Here is a 22,240-nt window from a genome sequence, read left to right on the forward strand (position 1 = left end):
ATGTACAAGCTTTCCGTGGGTGCCCCAGTGGGCTTGGGGTTTTGAGGTCTCAGGGAAATGACCAGCTGGGAAAGTGAGAGTCCAGTGAGCGAGCAGGAGGGGCCGTGGAAGCCTCGCTCCGGAGACCCTGGAAGAAGGATCATGAGGAAGGGAAGTCAGGCACCCAGAGCCCAGGGGAGCCTCCATCAGCACCACAAAGGCACAGCCATCAGTGTTGATTGGACCCAAGTCTCCAGAATACAAGACGGGGAGAGCCGGGTGGACCTGAAATATCACCTTGTCTAGCCCCCTTCTATAGCTGATGAGGAAACTGAGGCTCAGAGAGGCGAGGTCTGGTGACCACAAGTGGGATTGAACTCCTGGACACACCTCAAGGTTCCTTGACCTGTTCCTGGCATCTCCTTTCGTTTTTCATTTCTTCCCAAATTAACCTCTTTCCAACACAGCATTTCGAGTTTCCCTGGAACTTCATCGGTCCATCAGTGTCCCCTGGTCTGGAAGATCACCGGCTACTTGCCAAGGCCCCCATGACTCTGCTGCCATCACAACCGCCATCACCACCGTTACGAGAAAAACTTGAGACTGATGGCCCCCAAAGCTTGGAAGGAGCTGCGAGACCAAAGAATTGACTCGAACAAGTCCAGCTTGGTGAGTGGGTGAGTTTATTAGGACTTACACACAGGTCACTCCTGGGCGGCAGCAGGACAGCTCTAGAGATCTGCGCTTCCTCCCAATGCTAAGCTGCTTTCATGCTAATTTTCTGACTGTTTACTTATCGGGTAAGAGCGATGGGACTGTTTTCAGTGATTGGTTCTCAGATACTCTCTGGGAAGTTTGAGCTCTCAGGGACACCTGCTCCTCAGCTGGGGACCATGGCCATGGCCCACCACCTGCTCTTCAGGGTTCAAGGAGGGGACATACACCCTTTAGTAACCTAGAGGGGACCCGTCACAAAACAACCACCCCAACAACCATCATCAAGAAGCCACTGGCTGATGAGATACACCCCCGGAAGGACAAGGAAGAGTGGATGCTGGAAAGACAGAGTTAGAGACCATCACCAGGAAAGACTTCATTCTTGGAAGGACGTCAAACCTGGGGGTGGGTCTGTAGCGGGGCTGCTGTTTCTTCTCCTGTATCCAACAGTTCTAACTCTTTGACTTTCTGCATTTTTGGTTCTTTTCCTGGCCTTCTCATTGCTGGTTCCTGCATGCCTCCCCTCTATTCCTCCCCCAATATATCCTTCAGTCTAAAGTAAACTGCTTCTTCCCATTCCCCACACTCTCCAGTTCCCTTTCCTTCCTTATTCCTGGCTCCAGTGTTCCTGCCTTCTCCTTGGTGCACTTACCATCTGCATTAACCACTCCCCTGCTGTGCTCAGCTACAGAAATGCCAAAGTCACTAACACTCACTTCCATAAACTATACCTTGCCCTCCTTATCCCCCTAATAAAATGTCTGCATTTTGTCCTGGCCTGTGCCAGGCACACTTTCTCTGGTGGCTGCCCTGCTCTGGGGTCACTGGTCTTGGCCCTACTGCAACATCTCATGGATCTTGATGAGAACGTTGAGCTTCCCCTCCAGGTCCTGAGCTTGCTTCTTCAGCTCCTCAGCTAACTCTGACTTTGCCCCATTAAGCAAGTGCTTTGTCTCATACACAGTGTTGACCACATCCAGCAGAAGCAAGATGGCTCCAGTGGCTGCACCCACGGTCATGGCTTCTCTGCTCATTGCCAGGGCGGGGCCTTCAGCAACCCTCTCAACCTGTTCACCACCTTCAGCAACCCTCTCAACCAGTTCAACACCTTCAACTGAGATTCGCCCAATGACCTGGGGGCGTGGGGCATGTGCTCCTAACTGAGGGTTGCCTCTGGCTTGTCTGATGGCACGGATGTCCCTCCCAATGCGTTGTGTGAAGGTGGAATAACTGTCAACTAAGGTAAGAAAGTTGGGTGTGTTCCCACCCACAAACTCCTTTACCACCTTCACTGCATCAGTGCTGCTTTGGTCCAAGCTGCGAGCTTGGTTTCGTGCCTGCAATTGCTTTACTAGTTCCACAACACTGCTGGTAATCCCAGTCACAGCAGATGCTGCTCCTAGACCCGCTCCAGTGCCCATGAGCAAAAGACTGACTCCTTCAGAGAAGGGTGCCAGACCCAGGCCAAGGAGGCTCAGGGCACCAGAGGTAGTGCTAATAGAGTTGGCCACCACATTGGTAATGGTGGTGCCTCTGTGGACCCGCTGAACCTCGTCTGCGAGGGAACGGAGCATCCTTATGTGATCTTCAAGCTCCTTTTTCAAGCGAGGAAACTCTTTCAAAAACCACTCCCTGTGCTGCTGGTCTTTATCATGGCGGTTTTTGTCCTTCATGACCATGTGACTTACAAGCTTGTTCAGAGCTTTACGGAGCGCATCTGCCTCATCCCTGCACAAAGAAAGGTTAAAGGATTAAGAAATGCAGTTTCCCTGTCTGTGAAATGAGCTCCATGTGATCTTTATCCTGTGTAAAGTGCAGAGCTTTCAGTATCAATGAAATAGAAACAAATTTTACAAATGGAAAGAATTTTCTTCCAAACTCAAACGTACTTTGTTCATCATAGATACTCCTCAGTACTTATTCCATATGGAAATAAATATCTTAAAGGCATCTCAGATGCTCTTTCGTGGTAGGTGTTTGATAAAGATGCCTCCTCACGCAAGGGCAGGTCAACACCGTGACTGCCAAAGTGTTTGGAGAGGGGAAAATTCTGCAGATGAACAAAGAGCCGTGAGAGTGGGACAAAGACACCTTATTCCCAGGATGGCAGCAAAGTGAAGCATGAACTTTTCCCAAAGAGAGGCCTTCCTTTGTCCTCAGCTCCTGGGAAGTGATCTCCAGGCTCCTGGAGTGTCCTGCCTGGGAGGAACATCTTTCTTTGTCTGGTGATTTGGCCATAGGACAGTATAGCAATGTGATGGATGATGGGGTTTGGCGCTCTTTGGTGTCTTTCCTGACCTCCAGAGGACCTGGGGACTAAAGGTGTGAGACCTCAGGGAGGGGCTGGAGACTACAGGTCAGTCATGAGGGCAGCTTGTGATCCAACCCCAGCAAATATTCTGGACACTAAGGCATGGGTTGAGAAAGACTTCCTCCTTGAGCAACTCCAGTGGGGCTCTTCCGAGCCGCTTCTCCACTAGGCGCCGACCTTGGCCTTCCACACCCATCCGCTGCTTGCTGGACCTGCACCGCCCCAGCTCAGCAAGAATCGCTCCAAATCAGTTTAGGGAGGGTCCTCCCCGTTTGCTGTCTGAGCACCCTTTGCTATCTGATCATGCTCCTCACCCCCAAAATTGATGGGTGAGGGTCTGACCTGCCTTTAGCAAGAATCCTGTTAGGCCAGTTTAGCAGGAACCCCCTACTCTGGTGTCTCCTGTCAGAACTGTTCCATCTCCTGCCCCTCACACTGGTGTTGGCTGTGACTCCCCCTCTTTACTGTATTTGGAGCTGGGCTCCGTCTCCCTCCCCTGTAACAACCATCCTGAATAAAGGCTTCCTTCCTGATTTCATGTGATTCACAGGAATTTTTCCTTAACTGGGTGAACTTCCCTGGTTGGCAACATCCCGTGTGTCTTGTCCCACATTGACACAGGAAATCGCAGCATCCTGAGGACAATGAAGCTTCACACCTGAAACCCTCCCAGAATCTTTCCTGTGTGTCTCTTCCTTAGGCTGATTTTAATCTGTGTTCTTTCTGTGTGATAAGCCACAATCGTGAAATAGCAGTTTTCAGTGAGTTATATGAATCCTTCTAGGGAATTATAAAATCTAAAGATGATTTTAGGAATCCCCATTAATTTGCAGGGGGTGTCAAAGGTAAGGTGCCCTCAGACATTGCAGTCTGGCTACCTCTGAGTACTTTGAATTCAAACAAAACCAAACCTCAGAGAGACAGGAGATCACTTTGCCTGGCATCTGCTCCTTTCCAAGGCCTCATGCCCTTTCACTTTCTGGCTGAAGGCTACTGTCCCAGGAACTGCCCCAGTTGACTGGAGTGGGAGATCTGGGTATTCATTCTGGCTCCACATGGCCTCTCCAGCCACCTTACCGCCTCCTGACCTACCCCCTGCACCCCCAACCTTCCAGGTGTCACTCGCAGATGTCACCAGCCTCACTGATGCCTTAGCAGTGACAGCTTCACCTGTGCACACGCCAAGGCCATGTGCAATGTTATGGAACCTCTAGAAGACTCAGGACACTTTCAGAACCATCTATATAAATTGCTAATGCTGAAAAGACCTGAATTTGGACAAGATGGTAGAGGAAGTGTTTTCCTTCTTGGTTGGGGACTTGTCAGTCTACTCAGTACCCCTGAAAGTACATAAATTGGCAGCAACTCATTCTACTATGGAGATGGTCACTAAGGCATACTGCTTGCCATTGTCAGGGGCTTCTTTGTGTAGAAGAGAAGAAGATCCCAAAGGGTAGCCCAGAACTTGCCAGTTCCCAGGCAGGGTGTGAGAGACACAGGCAGCCATGACCCTCTATGTCCATGAGTGTTGGGATCATCCAGACAGAGAAGAAATATTCCTCTCCCACTCACATGTCCTCTGCAAGTTCATGACCTCCTTAAGTTTCAAGCCCTTGGTGCCTCTCTTGCCACACCCTAATCCCAGCCCTGGTGCCTCAACTTCCTGCTTGTCCTACAAAAACAAGGCTGACTCTTGCTGCATCCTGACCCCAGGCTCTGACACTGGTCCTGTTCTCTGGGCCTTCGGGCAGGATCTTGGTCCTTGGTTCCCCACCTTTGACCTGGAGTTCACTCTAAGGCCTTCACCACACTCCTATCACATTGATTTGCTATTCCTATTGGACAGATGACAGTTCCTAGTCTCCATGACATAAGCCCAGTCTCCATGACTAAACACAGACAGAGCCGGGAGGAAACCCAGTGCTGTCTAATTCCACTCCAGCCTCTCAGCATCCTGGACCAGCAGAAGAGTCCTGCCGTGTTTATGGAATTCCTCAGATGAGAAAAAATGGTCCCAGCCAGCATCCCCAGGAACACGCATTGGTTATGTCAGGATTTTTCTGACTTGTCCCAAAGGAAGTCCTGCTGGGCTCCCATCTTCAAGAAGAAGACCCTTAACCCTGGTCTATTTCCACCAAGGTTGTTAGATGTTAACGTTAACTGTGCACTTACTATGTGTTAGTCATTATGCTAAGCACTTCACATGCATGATCTCATTTTTCTCACAATCAAACTCCATGGATGAAGAAAGGCTGAAAGTGAGAAAGTAACTTGCAAAGTTCCCATCACCAGCAGATGGCAGAAATGACCCTGTCCCTGTTTCAAGGGCTTGAAACTTAAGGAGGTCATGAACTTGCAGAGGACATGTGAGTGGGAGAGGAATATTTCTTCTCTGTCTGGATGATCCCAACACTCATGGACATAGAGGGTCATGGCTGCCTGTGGGCTTCCTGTCCCCTCAGCCTGAGGCTACTCACTGCCAGCAAAGGACAGGGAGGAAATACTCTTCCTGGACTGCTGAGAAGGTCATCCTCAAGCCCAGCAGAGGGGCCTGCCTGGAGGAGGTGTGCATGTCAGGGAAAACTAGCCCAAAGGAGATCTGGGTGGCATCACTGGGGCTCCCCACGGAAGTAACCCGGTGGAGGTTACCTGGACAGTTCAGCAGCAACCATGAATTTGCTCCAGGCTCTACCGTCAGTCAGCAGTTGTAGCAGATTCTCTCTGCTCACTCGGTCCTGGAAATACTTAAGGGAATCCTCAATAAAGATGCTGCTCTCTAGTTGGAAAGAAGAAAGGATAAGTTTGGAGGAAAGTGTAGGGGAGCGTAACAACCATTGCGTGTACGTTGGTTACGTGTTAATTTTTCCTGGGACAAATTTGGGATATATTTGATGGAGTCATCAGTGCTATAGAGGGATTGTGGGCCCCCAAAATTCATGCACTGAAGCCCTAAACTCGAGTGACTATATTTGAAGATTGGGCCTTTAAGGAAACATTTAAGACTGAATGAGATCACAAGGGTAGGGCTCTAATCCTATTAGAGGGCTAGTGTCCTATTGTAAGAAGAGAAATATACACAAGAAGACCAGGTGAGCACACGGCACAAAGGCAGCCTCCTCAAGCTAACAAGAGAGCCCTCCCCAGACTCCAACCCCTTAATTTAGTAAACCATCAGAGAGACAGAAACCCCAAACCCGACTGTGTCCGACTGGCTCTTCTGAGTCTGCCTGCACTCCCACCCCTAAGCCTGTGCCTCCACTTTGCAATACAAACTGATTTGCTTTTTCTTTGACTCAAATTGTTTCTCTCAATGGAGTCAAAAACCAGGACAAGGCTAAGGTCTGGTCTCATTTGGATTTGGAGAACTTCCTAAACCCACTGGCACCAATGTGACCAGGAATTTTCCAAAAAGGTAAACCAAAACAGGCAATTTTGTAACTGCAACCAAATAATGTCCTTATTGCAGTTTCATATTCACCTGATCAACATTGTCTCCCACATTTTTTCACCAGAGCACGAAGCCTCCTCCAGTTTGGTTTTCTTAGTTCATGAATTCCTTCTTACTCAAATAAATGTTACTGTGCCTCAGATCTTTCTTTGACAAGGGGTATCTGAGATCATGGGAATGAGGCCCTGCCCGGGGCAGTCATCCCTGGTCAGCAGGTGCTTGTGATGGGCAGGGCAAGGCAGCTGCCCTAACACAGCTTGGGGGACTGGGTGGCTTCCACCTGGAATCAACAGGGACAGGTGGAGGGGATGGAAACGAACCCTGAGAGAGGCCCTACTGTGTGGCAGGCTCTGGCCAGGCCAGGTACCCTTGTCATATTTGATCCCCATGAAAACGTGGGGAAACATTATTCTTGTGCAGGAGAGGGGAGGTAAGGAGCGCCAGGTCACACAGAAGAGATGTGGCAAAGGCCAGACCGAGGTCCAGTTAAGTTGGAAGCTGGGTCAAGCATGATACATTCTCACAAGGCCACTGGGAACAGAGGGGCTGGTGCAGAGCAAGAGCGGGAGAGAGGGACCAGCCTCTGCTGGAAAAAACCCAGGGTCAGCCAGGAGCAGAGTGGGAGGTGAGAGATCAGGGCAACAGGTCAACCTCCTCTCCCACCCCTCCCCTCCTCCTGGACCCTGCTCTTCCCCCATTCCCCTCCCCTGCTGGTTCCACTTCCTCATGGCTGTCTTGCCCCACTTGAGTCATTTGGTAGGTGGCAGGGTAGGGAGGAAGTTGGCACCTGGGCCGTGCCCTCCTGAGGAGAAGTCAGGACACAGATGCCCCCAGAGACCCCTGAATCCGGGGACTCCATGTGACCTCTCTTGAGCTCAGGGCAGACTCATCAGCCTCCTTCTCCATCTGGGTTCCTCTGGGGCTCACTCAGCTGTGGAAGCACCACCCTCCATTCTAGGTGCATGTAGGAACCAGCCAGAGAAGAGGGAGGGAGCCTACCTGGGTTCATGGTGCCAGCGGCTGGGTTACCGAGGGGCTTTCCTTGGAGCTCTCCAGTCACTGTTCAGACTGGAAGGTTTCTCTTAACCCTAGAGGAGGAGAAAACAAATTGTGGGATCAAACGTAAGCCACCTGTGTACAGAGGGAGGCTGGAGGGGCTGGGTCTTTGCAGATCCCTCTGTGGTAGCAGCAAATGTCCAGAGTGTTTCTCTATCTCCTGGGGCCCTGCCAGCTAATGTTTACAAAAACTCCCCTCGTTCCAGCTCCCTCTGCCCTCACTCTCACACCAAGGCAGGGTCCTTGTCCTGTTGGGGTATGAGGAGAAGATAATCAGAGAAGGGGCAGCCATCTGATCCTTACAGAAACTATGGAGTCCATACACAGGAATAGAGATGGGGAGGAAGGTTCTGACAATGACCTGGGCCTGGGAACATGTGTGATAACTGGTTGATGATAGCCAGTGTGTATTGCGTGTCTGTGGTGTGCAGGGCTCCTTACATGTGTCTCATTCGACGATCACACACAGCACGGGAGACGGGTACCACCTTCCCTTCCGAACACAGAAGAATCCACAAAAGTTAGGGAACTTGCCCTTGTTTTCACAATAGTGCTAGAGCCAGGACTTCTGCTTCAATCCCATGTCTTCAATGACTGTGCTCTACTCCCTTAAATATACAATACTCAGTCATGTATACACGCTCATGGGAAATGACTCCTCATTGCAAATCCATGTCTTGCAATCTGTGCTCAACTGTTCGTCTTGGTGAATTCACTGCTGCTGCAGTGGACAGTCTGTGGCCCCATCCCTTCTCTAAGATCCTCTGTCGCACAAAGACCTGGATCCTGCCAGATGCCGGCCCAACCCCTGCTGTGGCTGCCGAGCCCTCCTGGGGCTGCCCTGTCCTCTCTGCTGTCCTCCCTGGCTGATGGACCTTAGGGCGTTTCTAATTCTTCATATAAATTGTGCTACAATGAATATCCTCCTTCATATAAAACTGCCCACATTTGAGATTATTTCCTTTAGATATTCGTAGGAGTAGAATGACTAGCTCAGAAGCTATTAACATCTCAAAAGTTTTTCTACCTAGAGCCACTCTGTATGCAAACTGTACCAATTCACACTCAAACTAGCAGTACATGAAGATGCCCATTCTTTCAGTCTTCCTGGCTCTCAGTAGTCTTTTCTTTAAGAAAAACAAAACAAAACAAAACAAAAACACACCTTTATTCTTTGAGACAAGGTCTTGCTCCTGGTATGCAGCCCAGGGCAGAGAGAGCTGGGGCCTCAGACACGCCTGATACTTGTGAGGAGCTGCACCCAGGATCCCATCCTCCTTGGTCCTTGTTGGCCTGGCTCCCACCCTTGTCTGGAGCCTCTGCTGGGCGGTTGAGGCCGGATACTGCCCCTCAGGCTTGACTAGGACACAGTGTGTACTCCATGGGTGAGCCTGCAGGTTGGTCAATTCCGGGAAGGGACTTTGTTCCTGGAAGACACCCGGATGGCGCCTGGCCCAGCTCAAGCCCTGCTCAACTGAGAGACCTGGAAGGGGAGCCCTCCCTCCCACCTCAGCTCTGAGCCAAGCTCTCCAGATGCAGAGGACAGAGACTCTCAGCAGAGCATCTCCCTCCAAGTGGGTGTAGGGCATCCTCCTTGGGCAGGGAGAGAGGAGTCGAAATGATTTCCTGAGAAATCGTCATTTTCCATTTTAGTTTTGAGAAACTGCCTTGCTCCATCACCCAGGCTGGAGAGCTTTAGGGCTATCAGAGCTCACAGCAGCCTAGAGCCTCTGGGCTCAAGTGATCCTCCTGCCTCAGTCTTCCGAGTAGCTGGGACTACAGGCACACACCACCACGCAGGACTAATTTGTTAATTTTTAATTTCAGAGAGACAGCATCTCCTGTGTTGCCCAGGCTGTCTTGAACTCCTAGCCTCAGGTGATCCTCCCGCCTCTGCCTCCCACAGCACTGGATTACAGCCCTCAGCGGTGGCACTGCACTCTTCTGAGGATCTTCAGTGAAAAGTCAGGGTCAAGTTCAAACCCCGTAGCAGGGCACACAGGCCCTCTGATGCTCTGGCTCCCACCTTCCTCACTGTTAGTGAGGAATCTAGACCCAACATGGCGGTATCACCTGGCATGGCAGGCCCTTTGTTAGGACTTCCCATGCTTCACTTCCTGCTAAGACTCTCAGTGGGCGAAAAAAGCCCACACCCGCCAAAGAACCCCTGCTCTGCGCAAGTTCCTGGACGCGTCATTCCCCAGAAATCAAAACCTAACTCAGGAAAACCGAAACCTACAAACCCTGCCTACCTTGCCCTATAAAAGGCCCCCGGATACCCGCCCTGAGTGCGACTTCCTCGGCCCTCCCGCTAGAGGACCGGTGAACCTCGCCTGCCAGTCCAAGAAAGGCTACCTTTGTTCTCATCTGCCTCCTGTCTTCTTGCTCGGCTCCCCATTTACGTTACATTGGTGCGGAAACCCGGGAGGAGACCCTTTCCCGGACCCCTGAGGGTTCGGGCAGGCTCTCCTCTCCCAGAGCTAGGACCTCCTCTCCGAGTGGGGAGCCATTTCACCAAATCCGAGACTCAATTCAATCGCTGCTGGGTACGTTTTCCCCCATCCTGCAGGCTCCGGGAATCCCTGCCGGAAAGGCGTGGCCACGTGGCCGCGTCAGGGCTTCCCCCGTCCATCACTTCTGACTCCGGCACCAGGAACTAGGAGACCTCTGACCTCCCCAGAAGCCACCGTACCCCCTACTCCGTGTGGCAGTGGGAGGACGCTCCCGTTGCCTCCGGACTGCCTGCCTCAGGACCATGGGGGCTGCCCAGCCCAAACCAGACCCAAAATCCCCTCTGGGGTGCCTCTTGGCTAATTTCCAGACTTTAGGTCTCAGCCAAGACTGGAAAGGAAAGGGCTTATTTTCTTCTGCACGGTGGCACGGCCACAGTATAAATTAGATAATCAGTCTCAGTGGCCTGCAGAGGGCACTCTAGACTTTAACATTCTCACCGATCTGCCCAACTTCTGCAAGAGACTAGGCAGATGGTCGGAGGTACCCTATGTTCAGGCCTTTTAGGACTTGCCTTCCCACGGGGACCTGTCTGTCTGATGTTCATTGGCCCAAGTCTTGCTCGCGAAATCTCCTCCCTCAAGCAAGGAGAAGGACGATTCTCCCTCTTTCTCTTAGCCTCCTGATACTCTTTCCCTGCGCCCCCTTTGGTCCCCACTGAAACTTCCACCTATTAATCTCTTCCCACACAAGGCAAATAGTTCTTAGACCAAGGAAATTATCTCCTTCCAGCCTCTCAGGCCCATTCTATTCTGTCATCATTTCATAACCTCTTCCATGTAAGTTACAAGCCGCTAGCCCGTCTCTTAGAACCTCTCATTTCCTTTCCATCATGGAAATCTATCCTAAAGGAGATCACTTCTCAGTGTTCCATCTGCTATTCTACTGCCCCTCAGGGATTGTTCAGGCCCCCTCCGTTTCCTACACATCAAGCTCAAGGATTTGCCCCTGCCCAGGACTGGCACATTGACTTTACTCACATGCCCCAAGTCAGAAAACTAAAATATCTCTTAGTCTGGGTAGACACTTTCACTGGATGGGCAGAGGCCTTTCCCACAGGGTCTGAGAAGGCCACCACGGTCATTCCTTCCCTTCTGTCAGACATAATTCCTCAGTTTGGCCTTCCTACCTCTATACAGTCTGATAACAGACCAGCCTTTAATAGTCAAATCACCCAAGCAGTTTCTCAGGCTCTTAGTATTCACTAAAACCTTTATATCCTTTACCATCCTCAATCTTCAGGAAAGGTAGAATGGACTAATGGTCTTTTAAAAACACACCTCACCAAGCTCAATCACCAACTTAAAAAGGACTAGACAACACTTTAACCACTTTCCTTTCTCAGAATTCAGGCCTGTCCTCGGAATGCTACAGGTGACAGCCCATTTGAGCTCCTGTGTGACCAACTTGGACTGCACCCCAAAAAAACTTTCATCCCTACTGTCTTCTGTCTAGTCATACTCCTATTCACCGTTCTCAACTACTCATAAACGCCCTGCTCATGTTTACACTGCTAGTTTCCACTGTTTCTCCAAGCCATCACAGCTGATATCTCCTAGTGCTATCCCAAACCGCCACTCTAAATTCCCTCTTAAAGTAAATCATCTTTGCTAGCAAGGCTGTGCTGAGCCTCCTTAAACACTCTCTAATTAGATGTCCTAGGTCCTCCCAGTTCTTAGTCCTTTAATACCTATTTTCTCTCCTTTTCTTATTCAGACCTTGTGTCTTCTGTTTAGTTTTTTAATTCATACAAAACCGCATCCAGGCCATCACCAATCATTCAATACGACAAATGTTTCTTCCAACAGCCCTGCACTTATCTCCCTTTGCTGACACTCTTTTCAGACTCAGCCCACCTGCACCCAGGTGAAATAAACAGCCATGTTGCTCACACAAAGCCTGTTTGGTGGTCTCTTCACACGGATGCGCATGACATTTTGGTGCCGTGACTCCAAACAGCCAGAAAACGGCACTTTCGATTTTTTCCATCCTACAAGAGCTAAATAATTCTTGTCATAAAGTAGGCAAACGGTCTGAGGTGCCTGACATACAGGCATTCTTTTACACATCAGTCCCTCCCTAGTCTCTGTTACCAATGCAACTCATCCCAAATCTTCCTTCTTTCCCTCCCGCCTGTCCCCTCACTCCCAACCCCAAGCGTCACTGAGTCTTTCTAATCTTCCTTTTCTACAGACCCATCTGACCTCTTCCCTCCTCGCCAGGCCGAGCTAGGTCCCAATTTTTCCTCAGCCTCTGCTCCCCTACCCTGTAATCCTTTTATCACCTCCCCTCCTCACACCCGGGCTGGCTTACAGTTTCGTTCCATGCCTAGCCCTCCCCCACCTGCCCAGCAATTTCCTCTTAAAAAAGTGGCTAGAGCTAAAGGCATAGTCAAGGTTAATGTTCCTTTTTCTTTATCTGACCTCTCACAAATCAGTTACGTTTAGGCTCTTTTTCATCAAATATGAAAACTTAGCCCAGTTCATGGCCTATTTACCAGTGACCCTGAGACGCTTTTCAGCCCTAGACCCTGAAAGGTCAGAAAGCCGTCTTATTCTTAATATGCATTTTATTTTATTACTCAATCTGCTCCCCACATTAAATAAAGCTCCAAAAATTAAATTCCGGCCCTCAAACCCCACAACAGGACTTAATGAACCTCGCCTTCAAAGTGTACAATAATAGAGTAGAGGTAGCCAAGTAGCAACTTATTTCTGAGTTTCAATTCCTTGGCTCCACTGTGAGACAAACCCCAGCCACATCTCCAGCACACAACTCCAAACGCCTCAACTGCAGCTGCCAGGGGATCCTCCAGAACCTCCTCCCCCAGGAGCTTGCTGCAAGTGCCAGAAATCTGGCCACTGGGCCAAGGAATGTCCACAGCCCAGGATTCCTCCTAAACCGTGTCCCATCTGTGCGGGACCCCACTGGAAATCGGACTGTTCAACTCGCCCGGCAGCCACTCCCAGAGCCCCTGGAGCTCTGGACCAAGGCGCTCTGACTGACTCATTTCCAGACCTTCTCGGCTTAGCGGCTGAAGACTGACGCTGCCCCATCGCCTCGGAAGTCTCCTGGACCATCACAGACGCTTTAGGTAACTCTTATAGTGGAGGGTAAGTCCGTCCCCTTCTTCATCAGTATGGAGGCTACCCACTCCGCATTACCTTCTTTTCAAAGGCCTGTTTCCCTTGCCTCCATAACTGTTGTAGGTATTGACGGCAAGGCTTCTAAACCTCTCAAAACTCCCCAACTCTAGTGCCAACTTAGGAAACATTCTTTTTTGCATTCTTTTTTAGTTATCCCCACCTGTCCAGTTCCCTTATTAGGCCAAGACATTTTAACTAAATTATCTGCTTCCCTGTCTATCCCTAGGCTATAGCCACACCTCATTGCTGCCTTTTCCCCCAGTTCAAAGCCTTCTTCACATCCTCCCCTCGTACCCCCCAACCTTAACCCACAAGTATAGGACACCTCTACTCCCTCCTTGGCGACTGATCATGCACCCCTCACCATCTCATTAAAACCTAATCACCCTTACCCCACTCAATGCCAATATCCCATCCTGCAGCACGCTTTAAAAGGATTAAAGCCTGTTATCACTCACCTGCTACAGCATGGGCTTTAAAAACCTATAAACTCTCCTTTCAATTCCCCCATTTTACCTGTCCTAAAACCAGACAGGGTTTACAGGTTAGTTCAAGATCTGCACCTTATCAACCAAATTGTTTTGCCTATCCACCCTGTGGTGCCAAACCCATATACTCTCCTATCCTCAATACCTCCCTCCACAACCCATTATTCTGTTCTAGATCGCAAACATACTTTCTTTACTATTCCTTTACACCCTTCATCCCAGCCTATCTTTTGCTTTCACTTAGACTGACCCTGACACCCATCAGGCTCAGCCAATTACCTAGGCTCTACTGCTGCAAGGCTTCACAGATAGCCCCCGTTACTTCAGTCAAGCTCAAATTTCTTCCTCATTTGTTACCTATCTCGGCATAATTCTCATAAATACACACTTACTCTCCCTGCTGATCGCGTTTGGCTAATCTCCCAAACCCCAATCCTTTCTACGAAACAACTCCTTTCCTTCCTAGGCGTAGTTAGTGCAGACAGAATTCTTACACAAAAGCTGGGACCGCGTCCTATAGCCTTTCTGTCCAAACGACCTTACTGTTTTAGCCTAGCCCTCATGTCTGCGCGCAGTGGCTGCCACTGCTTTAATACTCTTAAAGGCCCTAAAAATCACAAACTATGCTCAACTCTCTACAGTTCTCATAACTTCCAAAATCTATTTTTCTTCCCCCAACCTTTGCTCAAGACAACGCTTATGCTGATAAGGTAGCTAAAAAAGCAGCCATCAAAAGGCATCAGATCCCATCGCACAGGACAATGCTTATGCTGCTAAGTGAGCTAAAAAAGCAGCTAGCTTCCAACTTCTATCCCTCACGGCAGTTTTCCTCCTTCACATCGGCCACACCCACCTGCTCCCCCGCAGGAGGAACCGTCTTGGCTACGTACTTTATTTCTCAGTCGGCTCCAGATATCCAAAAAAATTAAAAATGGTGGAGGACGGCCCTCAAACTCCCATCCAGGATTTAGTCAAACTGGCCTTCAAGGTCTACAACTCCAGGGAGGAAGCTGCTGAGGCTCAGTGACAGGTGAGGCTAAAACAGAAGGTAGACCTCCAAACCCAGGCCTTGGTAGCAGCCCTGAGGCCGGCCGGCTCCGGAAGCTCTCCGAGAGGAGGTACTCCCCAAACGCCACCTGGCGCCTGCTTCAAGTGGGGCAACAAAGGCCACTGGGCCAGGCAGTGCCCCAACTCTGAGGAGTCAACTCACCCCTGTCCGAACTGTCCGCAGATGGGCCCCTGGAAGTCGGACTGCCCCAACCTGAGGACGGTCGCTATGCCTCCATGTGACGACCCTCCTCCAGGTACTGGAGGCGCCTTCCAGCTCCTTGACACTGATGACAATTAAAAGGCCCAGGCTAGAAAATCCCTCCTACTGTGGAGGCCCAGGCTGGAAAATCCCTCCTACTCTCACAGAGCCCAGGGTTACGCTCCAGGCAGCGGGTAAGTCCATATCCTTCCTTATGGACACAGGAGGCTACCTACTCTGTTTTGCCTTCCTCTAGCGGCCCCAGCCATCCCTCCGCTGTCACGGTCATAGGAATTGATGGCACTCCCTCCACCTACCGCCAGACTCCTCCTCTGTCTTGCCACCTGGATGGCTCCCTCTTCTCGCACTCATTTCTTTTCATTCCTTCGGGTCCAGTCCCCTTGTTAGGACCAGACCTCCTCTCCAAGCTAAAGGCCTCAGTTCACCTCCGGCCCAACCCCTCCTCGCACCTCGCGCTCCTCTTTCCTCTCCTCTCACCTAATAAACCCCGCCAGGCTGATATCTCACTCCTGGTTTTCGGTCCCCAAGACTCCACCAGAGAAACCTCTGATCAGGGCCCTCACTTAGGTGGTTGCAGTCGTCTATGGCCGGTTAGGTCCTACCCTTTCTAAGCCCCTTACTAATCACTGGCTTCTTGCTACTCATAGCTCCCTGTGTCCTCCGCTTCATCCAGGACCGCATGAAAGAAGTCTCCCGAGTCACTGTCAATCAGATGCTACTCCACCCCTATACCCAAGTTCCGACCTCTGAAGGACCCCACAATGACCTATACCAGCAGGAAGCAGCCAGATGAACACATCACCCCTTTTTCTTATTAGAAAGAGGTCGTAATGTTAGGCAGGAATCTAGACCCAGAATGGTGGCATCACCTGGCATGGCAGACCTTTTGTTAGGACTTCCTGCGCTTCACTTCCTGCTAAGACTCTCAGGCACGTGAAAAAAGCCCACACCCGCCAAAGAACTCCCGCTCTGCGCAATCTCCTGGACACGTCATTCCCCAGAAATCAAAACCTAACTCAGGAAAACTGAAACCTACAAACCCCACCTACCTCGCCTATAAAAGGCCCCCGATACCTTGGCCCTCCCGCTAGAGGACCGGTGAACCTCGCCCGCGAGCCCAATAAAGGCTACGTATGTTCTTATCTGCCTCGGGTCTCCTTGCTTGGCTCCCCATTTACATTACGCTCACCACTCCCTGCCACCACAGTCACCTTGGGTCCAGGCACCCACTGACACCCTGCTTCAATGCCTCCTGGACCCATCTACTCCTCCCATCCCCAGCCTCAGACCTTCGCTCAGCTGCTCCCTTGCCCTGGAATGCCTCCCCCACTGTCCCCACCATGTGCAAGTCACCCATCCTCAGAGACCCAGCCAAAGCTGCCTGGTCCCTGTGGCATCCCCCAACCCTCCCCAGGCTCCCTGAGCTCTCTGCTTTCCAGAGGCAGCTCTACCTGTGTGTGGCTCTTTGGGCCTCTTTCTCCCCTTTTGACTGAGCATCCAATGGGAACCCTGTTGTGTTCCAAGCTGCATCCCCTACGACTGACCGGGATGCCCTCCACCCTCCCTGGCACAGCCTGGCAGAAATCCCAGGTGCAGGAGGCATTACTTGAACTAAAAGCAGCCAACCTTTGGATGACACGGCCCAGCTTCGGTTTCACTTTCAGCTGAGGAATTGAATTTAATTTTTCTTTCTATCTTGATGGGCATCTCTTTTTGGTGAAGAACAAGTAAGACCATGACTCAAATTTCACAGAAATTTCCCCCCTGATTTCATGTATTTTGGCAGCTCTATCAGGTTTTCAAGAGGGGAAAATCTTAGACTGGGAGAGGAGGTGACTTGCCCAGAGTCACACAGCTCTTGGAGGGTGGAGGGGAGGCCAACATCTGCCCTTGTGACTCTGATACTGAAGCAAAAAGGAGTGATTTTAATAATCCAAAAGTTTCCAGGTTTGATTCTGCTTCTACAAACACAGAAATCTAAGCTGTCACTCCTGTAGTTATACTCACAATTCCACAGTGTGGTTTTTGAATCTCATGATTGCAAAGGTGGCATCATGCCACAGACACTATTCTACAAGGCGCCCTTCTCACTTCCCCTGTCTCAGCCATGTTTCCCATTTAGGGACACAGCACAGCCTGTTTCTTCTCCATCCCCCCAGAGGTCTGAACAGAGGGACAGAGGTGAGGGCCAGAGTCGTGGAGTCCTATGACCTACCTGCTCAGCCTCCTGACATGAGACCCTCAGCAAGTCACTCCCCTCCCAGGGCCTCAGTTTCCCCACAGGGCCTGGCACAAGTAGATGTTCCGACTCAGGGTGAGTGAGACAACCTCTGGGTTCCTTGTTATATCAAAAGAAATATATTGTCCCCATTGGGCCTCAGCAGCAGCATTCTCTGGCCAGCCTGGGTGTGGCCAGGCCACAAATACACCCCGGGCTCCGGGTCACCTCCCCTCCTCCTCCTTCTTTGATTCCTTCAAATTTCCCAAAGAGATGGTCACCCCCAACACCCACCTTTCTTCTGGGGTCACCTGGCCATGTCTCAGGCAGTCAGAACCAGAGCTGAGCTCAGGGAGCTTTGTGAACCCATCTGAGCTGCTTTCCCCACCTCTCTTTAAGGGTACAGCAGGAGGGAGGGAGCAATCAGACTCAAGCCTGGGTGCAAATCCAGGCTCTGCCACTGCTTTCCTGTGTGATCTGAATCAGTTACCTAATCTTTCTGAGCTTATCTACAAAAGCTGAGTGATCCTTCCTGCAGCTATTGTGAGAATAAGGAGATTGGGAGAGGTCACACCATCCCCAACTTACCAAGGAATCTTCCTCTGACAGAGACTGAGCAAGGTCTAGCTGTTCTGAGCTGTGTGGGTCCCACCTCCAGCTGTGCACCTGTGTAATAACCAGACACATTCTCCGGCCTCCCAGATATACCCAGGAATTCGAAAGGGAAAGTGAAAGTTACAACTTCCCAGCAGCTTGTCATCAAGCACAGCAAACAGGCTGCTCGCCAGCACCATTTGCACTCCAAGTCCAGCCTCCTTGCTGCTGCACTTAGAGGAGCAGCCCCAGACCAGACATCCAGCTCCCCCTCATCCAACCCACCTGCCTCACATCCTCAGGGTTCGGGGTCCGCTGTGTCACCAGCCCATGTCTCAGGCAGTCAGAACTAGCGTTGAGCCCAGGGAGTTTTTTGAACCCATCTGAGCCGCTTCCCCCTCCCTCTCTGCAGTTTATGGGCACAGGAGGAGGGAGAGAGAAGTCAGACTCAAGCCTGGGTGCAAATCCAGGCTCTGCCCCTGCTTTCCTGTCTGATCTGAACTAGTTACCTAACCTCTCTGAGCTCAAGAAAGACCTGTCACTGACTGACTGTGGGACCCTCCAGATTACCCCCCAGGCTTTCCATGCCCCCACATTCCTCAGATGCCTGCCTTATTCCCACACATGCCATCAGCATTAGCCAGTCTCCCACACGTGCTGGGTAGATGCTTATTGCATATTTATTGCAATGCTGCTGCGGAGACACGGCTGGGGGACCCCAGAAGGAAGGTTTGTGTTGGGGGTGCCTATCTCTTTGGGACATTTGAAGGAACCAAAGAAGGTGGATGAGAGGAGGTGACCCGGAGTCTGGTCTGTCCTTATGGCCTGGCCACACCCAGTAGGGCCCCAGGGTGCTGCTGCTGAGGCCCAATGGGGACAACAGATTTTTTTCAGGTACAAGGAACTCAGAGGTCATCTCATCAACCCTGAGTCTGAGCACCACCTTGTGCCAGGCCGTGTGGGGAAACTGAGGCCCCAGGAGGGGGGTGACTTGCTGAGGGTCAAGCGTCAGGAGGCTGAGCGGGTACATCATAGGACTTCACGTCTCCGGCCCTCACCTCTGTCCCTCTGTTCAGACCTCTGGGGGGATGGAGAAGAAACAGGCTGTGCTGTGTCCCTAATGGGAAACATGGCTGAGACAGGGGAAGTGAGAAGGGCGCCTTACAGAATGGTGTCTGCGGCGTGATGCCAGCTTTGCAATCATGAGATTCAAAAACCACACTGTGGAACTGTGAGTATAACCATAGGAGTGACAGCTTAGATCTCTGTGTTTGTAGAAGCAGAATCAAACCTGGACATTTTTGAATTACTAAAATCACCCATTTTTGCTTCAATATCAGAGTCACAATGCCAGATGTTGGCCTCCCCTCTGCCCTCCAAGAGCTGTGTGACTCTGGGTAACTCACCTCCCCTCCCAGCCTGAGATTTTCCCCTCTTGAAATCCTGATAGAGCTGCCAAAATTACATGAAATCAGGGGGAAATTTCTGTGAAATCTGAGTCATGATCTTATCTGTTCTTCACCAAAAAGAGATGCGGAAGCCTATAACCCCAGTGCTGTGGGAGGCGGAAACGGGAGGATCACTTGAGGCCAGGAGTTCAAGACAGCCTGGGCAACACAGGAGATGCTGTGTCTATGAAATAAAAAATGAACAAATTAGCCCAGCATGGTGGCGTGCACCTGTAGTCCCAGCTACTCAGAAAGTTGAAGGAGGAGGATCACTTGAGCCCAGGAGCTCTAGGCTGCAACAAGCTATGATGGCACCAAAGCCCTGTAGCCTGGGCGACAGAGCAAAACTGTTTCTCAAAAATGAAATGAAAGTGGTGATTTCTCAAGAGAAGTACATGTCTCAACTCTTCTTGTCCTGCCCAAGGAGGAGGCCCTGGAGCCCGAGACATGGAGGGAGCTGCTTTGCTGAGACTCTTTGTCCTCTGCATCTGTTGAGCTTGGCTCAGTGCCCTGAGGCGGGAGGGAGGGCTCCCTGTCTGGATTGCACAATTGGGGAGGGCTTGGGGTGGGCCAGGGCCATCTGGGCTTCTTCTGGGAATCGAAATCACTTCCCGGAATAGACCAATCAGCAGACTCACCCAGGGAGGACCTGCTGTGTCCTAGTCAAACCTGAGGGGCAATATCCAGCCTCAGTATTCAGCAGAAGCCCCAGGTCAGGGTCTGAGCCAGTCCAACAATGACCAAGGAGGATGGGATCCTGGGTGCAGCTCCTCACACGTGTTGGGCGAGTCTGAGGCCCCAGCTCTCTCTGCCCTCCTGCTCCTCTGCTCTCTCTTGGTCCTCCTGTGTCCTCATGGATCATGAGATGGTGCTGAGATGGCTGCCCTGGTCCAGGGGGTCATACAACGAGCAAAGCAGGAACAAGGGGAAGGGAACCCCCTCTCCTGTCACCCCTGTCCCTTGCAGCAAGAAGTGCCCAGACGCCCCTCTGCATACTGCCCTGGTGAACTGCTGCCCAGGACTGGGTCCCCCTTTTACCCTTGCTGCGTGGGGGCCCCAGAAGACAGACATCTGTGTGTCTGAACCCTGGGACAAAGGCAGGAAGGGGAAAGAGGGAGGCGAGTGACTTTTGAGGAGGGGGCTTTTGTATGAAGGCTGGAGGATGGAACCCCATCAGGGGGCCCGGGAACCACTGAGCTGTTAAAATAAAGGCTGCAAACAAAGACCAGCTGCTGGAAGTGAGTGCGCCAGGGAGTGAGCAGAGACACGGTGAGAAAAGAGAAATCGTAATGCCTGGAGCCGCCCCTGACTGCGATGGGCCTGAAGCCGTATTATTATTAGTAATTATGGTATCATTATTAGTCATTTCGTCTTATTTGTACCCTCTATCTCTCCTCTCCACCTTTTCCTAACATTCTATCGCCAGATTTTTGTCTTCCATTAGCAACTTTGTAGCTGTAAACAATTTACTTACAACGTTCTCATACCCTCAGTTGTACCCAGTATTTCTTAACTTCCGTCTTTAAAACATGACGATATGAATCCTCCTTTCTCCTTCGTTCAGTGCTTCACATCCCAACTGCTACCCTTGTGCTTTAAATTTTGTACTAATTGGTATTGATAACAAGTATATTTAGTTTTCATATTTATATGTTGTGTATATGTTTGTTTGTTTGTCCTAAAGAAGAGACTACTGAGAGCCAGTGAGACTGAAAGAATGGGCATCTTCATGTACTGCTAGTTCGAGTGTGAATTGGTACAATTTGCATGCAGTGTGGCTCGAGGTATAAAACATTTTGAGAATTTGATAGCCTCTGACCTAGTCATTCTACTCCTACGAATATCTTTAGGAAATAATCTCAAATGTGGGCAAAGTTTTACGCGAAGGAGGACGTTATTTGTAGCATAATTTATATGAAGAATTAGAAACACCCTAAGGTCCATCAACCAGAGAGGACAGCAGAGGGGACAGGGCAGCACCAGGAGGGCTCGGCAGCCACAGCAGGGGCTGGGCCGGCATCTGGCAGGATCCAGGTCTTTGTGGGACAAAGGACCTTAGAGAAGCCACGGGGACACGGGCTGTCCGCTGCAGCAGCAGTGAATTCACCAAGACGAAGAGTTGAGCACAGAGTGTGAGACACGGATTTGCAATGAGGAGTCATTTCCCATGAGCGTGTATACATGACTGAGTATTGTATATTTAAGGGAGTAGAGCACAGTCATTGAAGACATGGGATTGAAGGAGAAGTCCTGGCTCTAGCACTATTGTGAAAACAAGGGCAAATTCCCTAACTTTTGTGGATTCCTCTGTTTGAACGAGAAGGTGGTACCCGTCTCCCGGGCTGTGTGTGATCATCAAATGAGACACATGTAAGGAGCCCTGCACATCACAGACACTCAATACACACTGGCTATCATCAACCAGTTATCACACATGTTCCCAGGCCCAGGTCATTGTCAGAACCTTCCCCCCATCTCTATTCCTGTGTATGGACTCTGTAGTTTTCTGTTATGATCAGATGGCTGCCCCTCCTCTGGTTATCTTCTCCTCATACCCCAACAGGACAAGTGCGCTTTTCCTTGCTGTGGGAGTGAGGGCAGAGGAAGCTGCAGCGAGGTGAATGTCTGTAAATAGCAGATGATGGGGACTCGGTGACAGAGAAACAATCTGGGTTAGGTTGGTCTTGGCGTTTGCTTCCAACCCAGAGGGATCTGCAGAGCCCCGGCTGCTCAAGTCTCCCTGTGTCCACAGGTGGTTCACATTTGATCCCACAATTGGTTTTCTCCTCCTCAAAGGTGCAACAAAACGTTCCAAGTGGGACAGATACAGGAGATCCTCAAGGTAAGCCGCTCAGTGCCCCAGGCTGCTGACACCATGGACCCAGGTAGGCTCGCCTCCTCTTCCCTGGCTGGTTCCCACTTGCACCTAGAATGGAGGGTGGTGCCTCCACTGCTGAGTGAGCCCCAGAGGAACCCAGATGGACAAGGAGGCTGATGAGTCTACTCCAAGCCCCAAGAGAAGCCACATAGAGTCCCCTGACCCAGGGGTCTGTG

The 22,240-nt window shown here is 50.9% G+C and overlaps 1 protein-coding gene and 2 long non-coding RNA genes across 4 annotated transcripts; 1 reads left to right on the forward strand and 2 right to left on the reverse strand.

Moving 5' to 3' along the window:
* Positions 1–645: 645 nt before the first annotated feature.
* On the reverse strand, positions 646–17,919 carry LOC117095955 (apolipoprotein L2-like). Of its 2 annotated transcripts, XM_033232824.1 has the most exons (4): positions 17,733–17,882; positions 7,455–7,543; positions 5,657–5,783; positions 646–2,424 (listed from the first exon to the last, which is right to left on the reverse strand). In XM_033232824.1, exons 2-4 carry the CDS (start codon positions 7,462–7,464, stop codon positions 1,533–1,535), a joined length of 1,029 nt encoding a protein of 342 aa, XP_033088715.1. In that variant the 5' UTR covers positions 7,465–7,543; positions 17,733–17,882; the 3' UTR covers positions 646–1,532. The 2 variants fall into 2 exon arrangements, with proteins under 2 accessions (XP_033088715.1, XP_033088716.1); XM_033232825.1 differs by lacking the exon at positions 7,455–7,543 and having other exon boundaries at positions 17,733–17,919.
* Positions 7,948–10,938, reverse strand: LOC117095957. The gene is made up of 2 exons (XR_004442265.1): positions 8,677–10,938; positions 7,948–8,119 (listed from the first exon to the last, which is right to left on the reverse strand). It is a non-coding gene; the product is annotated as an uncharacterized LOC117095957 (long non-coding RNA).
* Positions 14,679–16,066, forward strand: LOC117095958. The gene is made up of 2 exons (XR_004442266.1): positions 14,679–15,099; positions 15,574–16,066. It is a non-coding gene; the product is annotated as an uncharacterized LOC117095958 (long non-coding RNA).
* Positions 17,920–22,240: the final 4,321 nt, after the last annotated feature.

Source organism: Trachypithecus francoisi, unplaced genomic scaffold (assembly GCF_009764315.1).
Source record: "Trachypithecus francoisi isolate TF-2019V2 unplaced genomic scaffold, Tfra_2.0 Lachesis_group14, whole genome shotgun sequence".
Classification (NCBI taxonomy): domain Eukaryota; kingdom Metazoa; phylum Chordata; class Mammalia; order Primates; family Cercopithecidae; genus Trachypithecus; species Trachypithecus francoisi.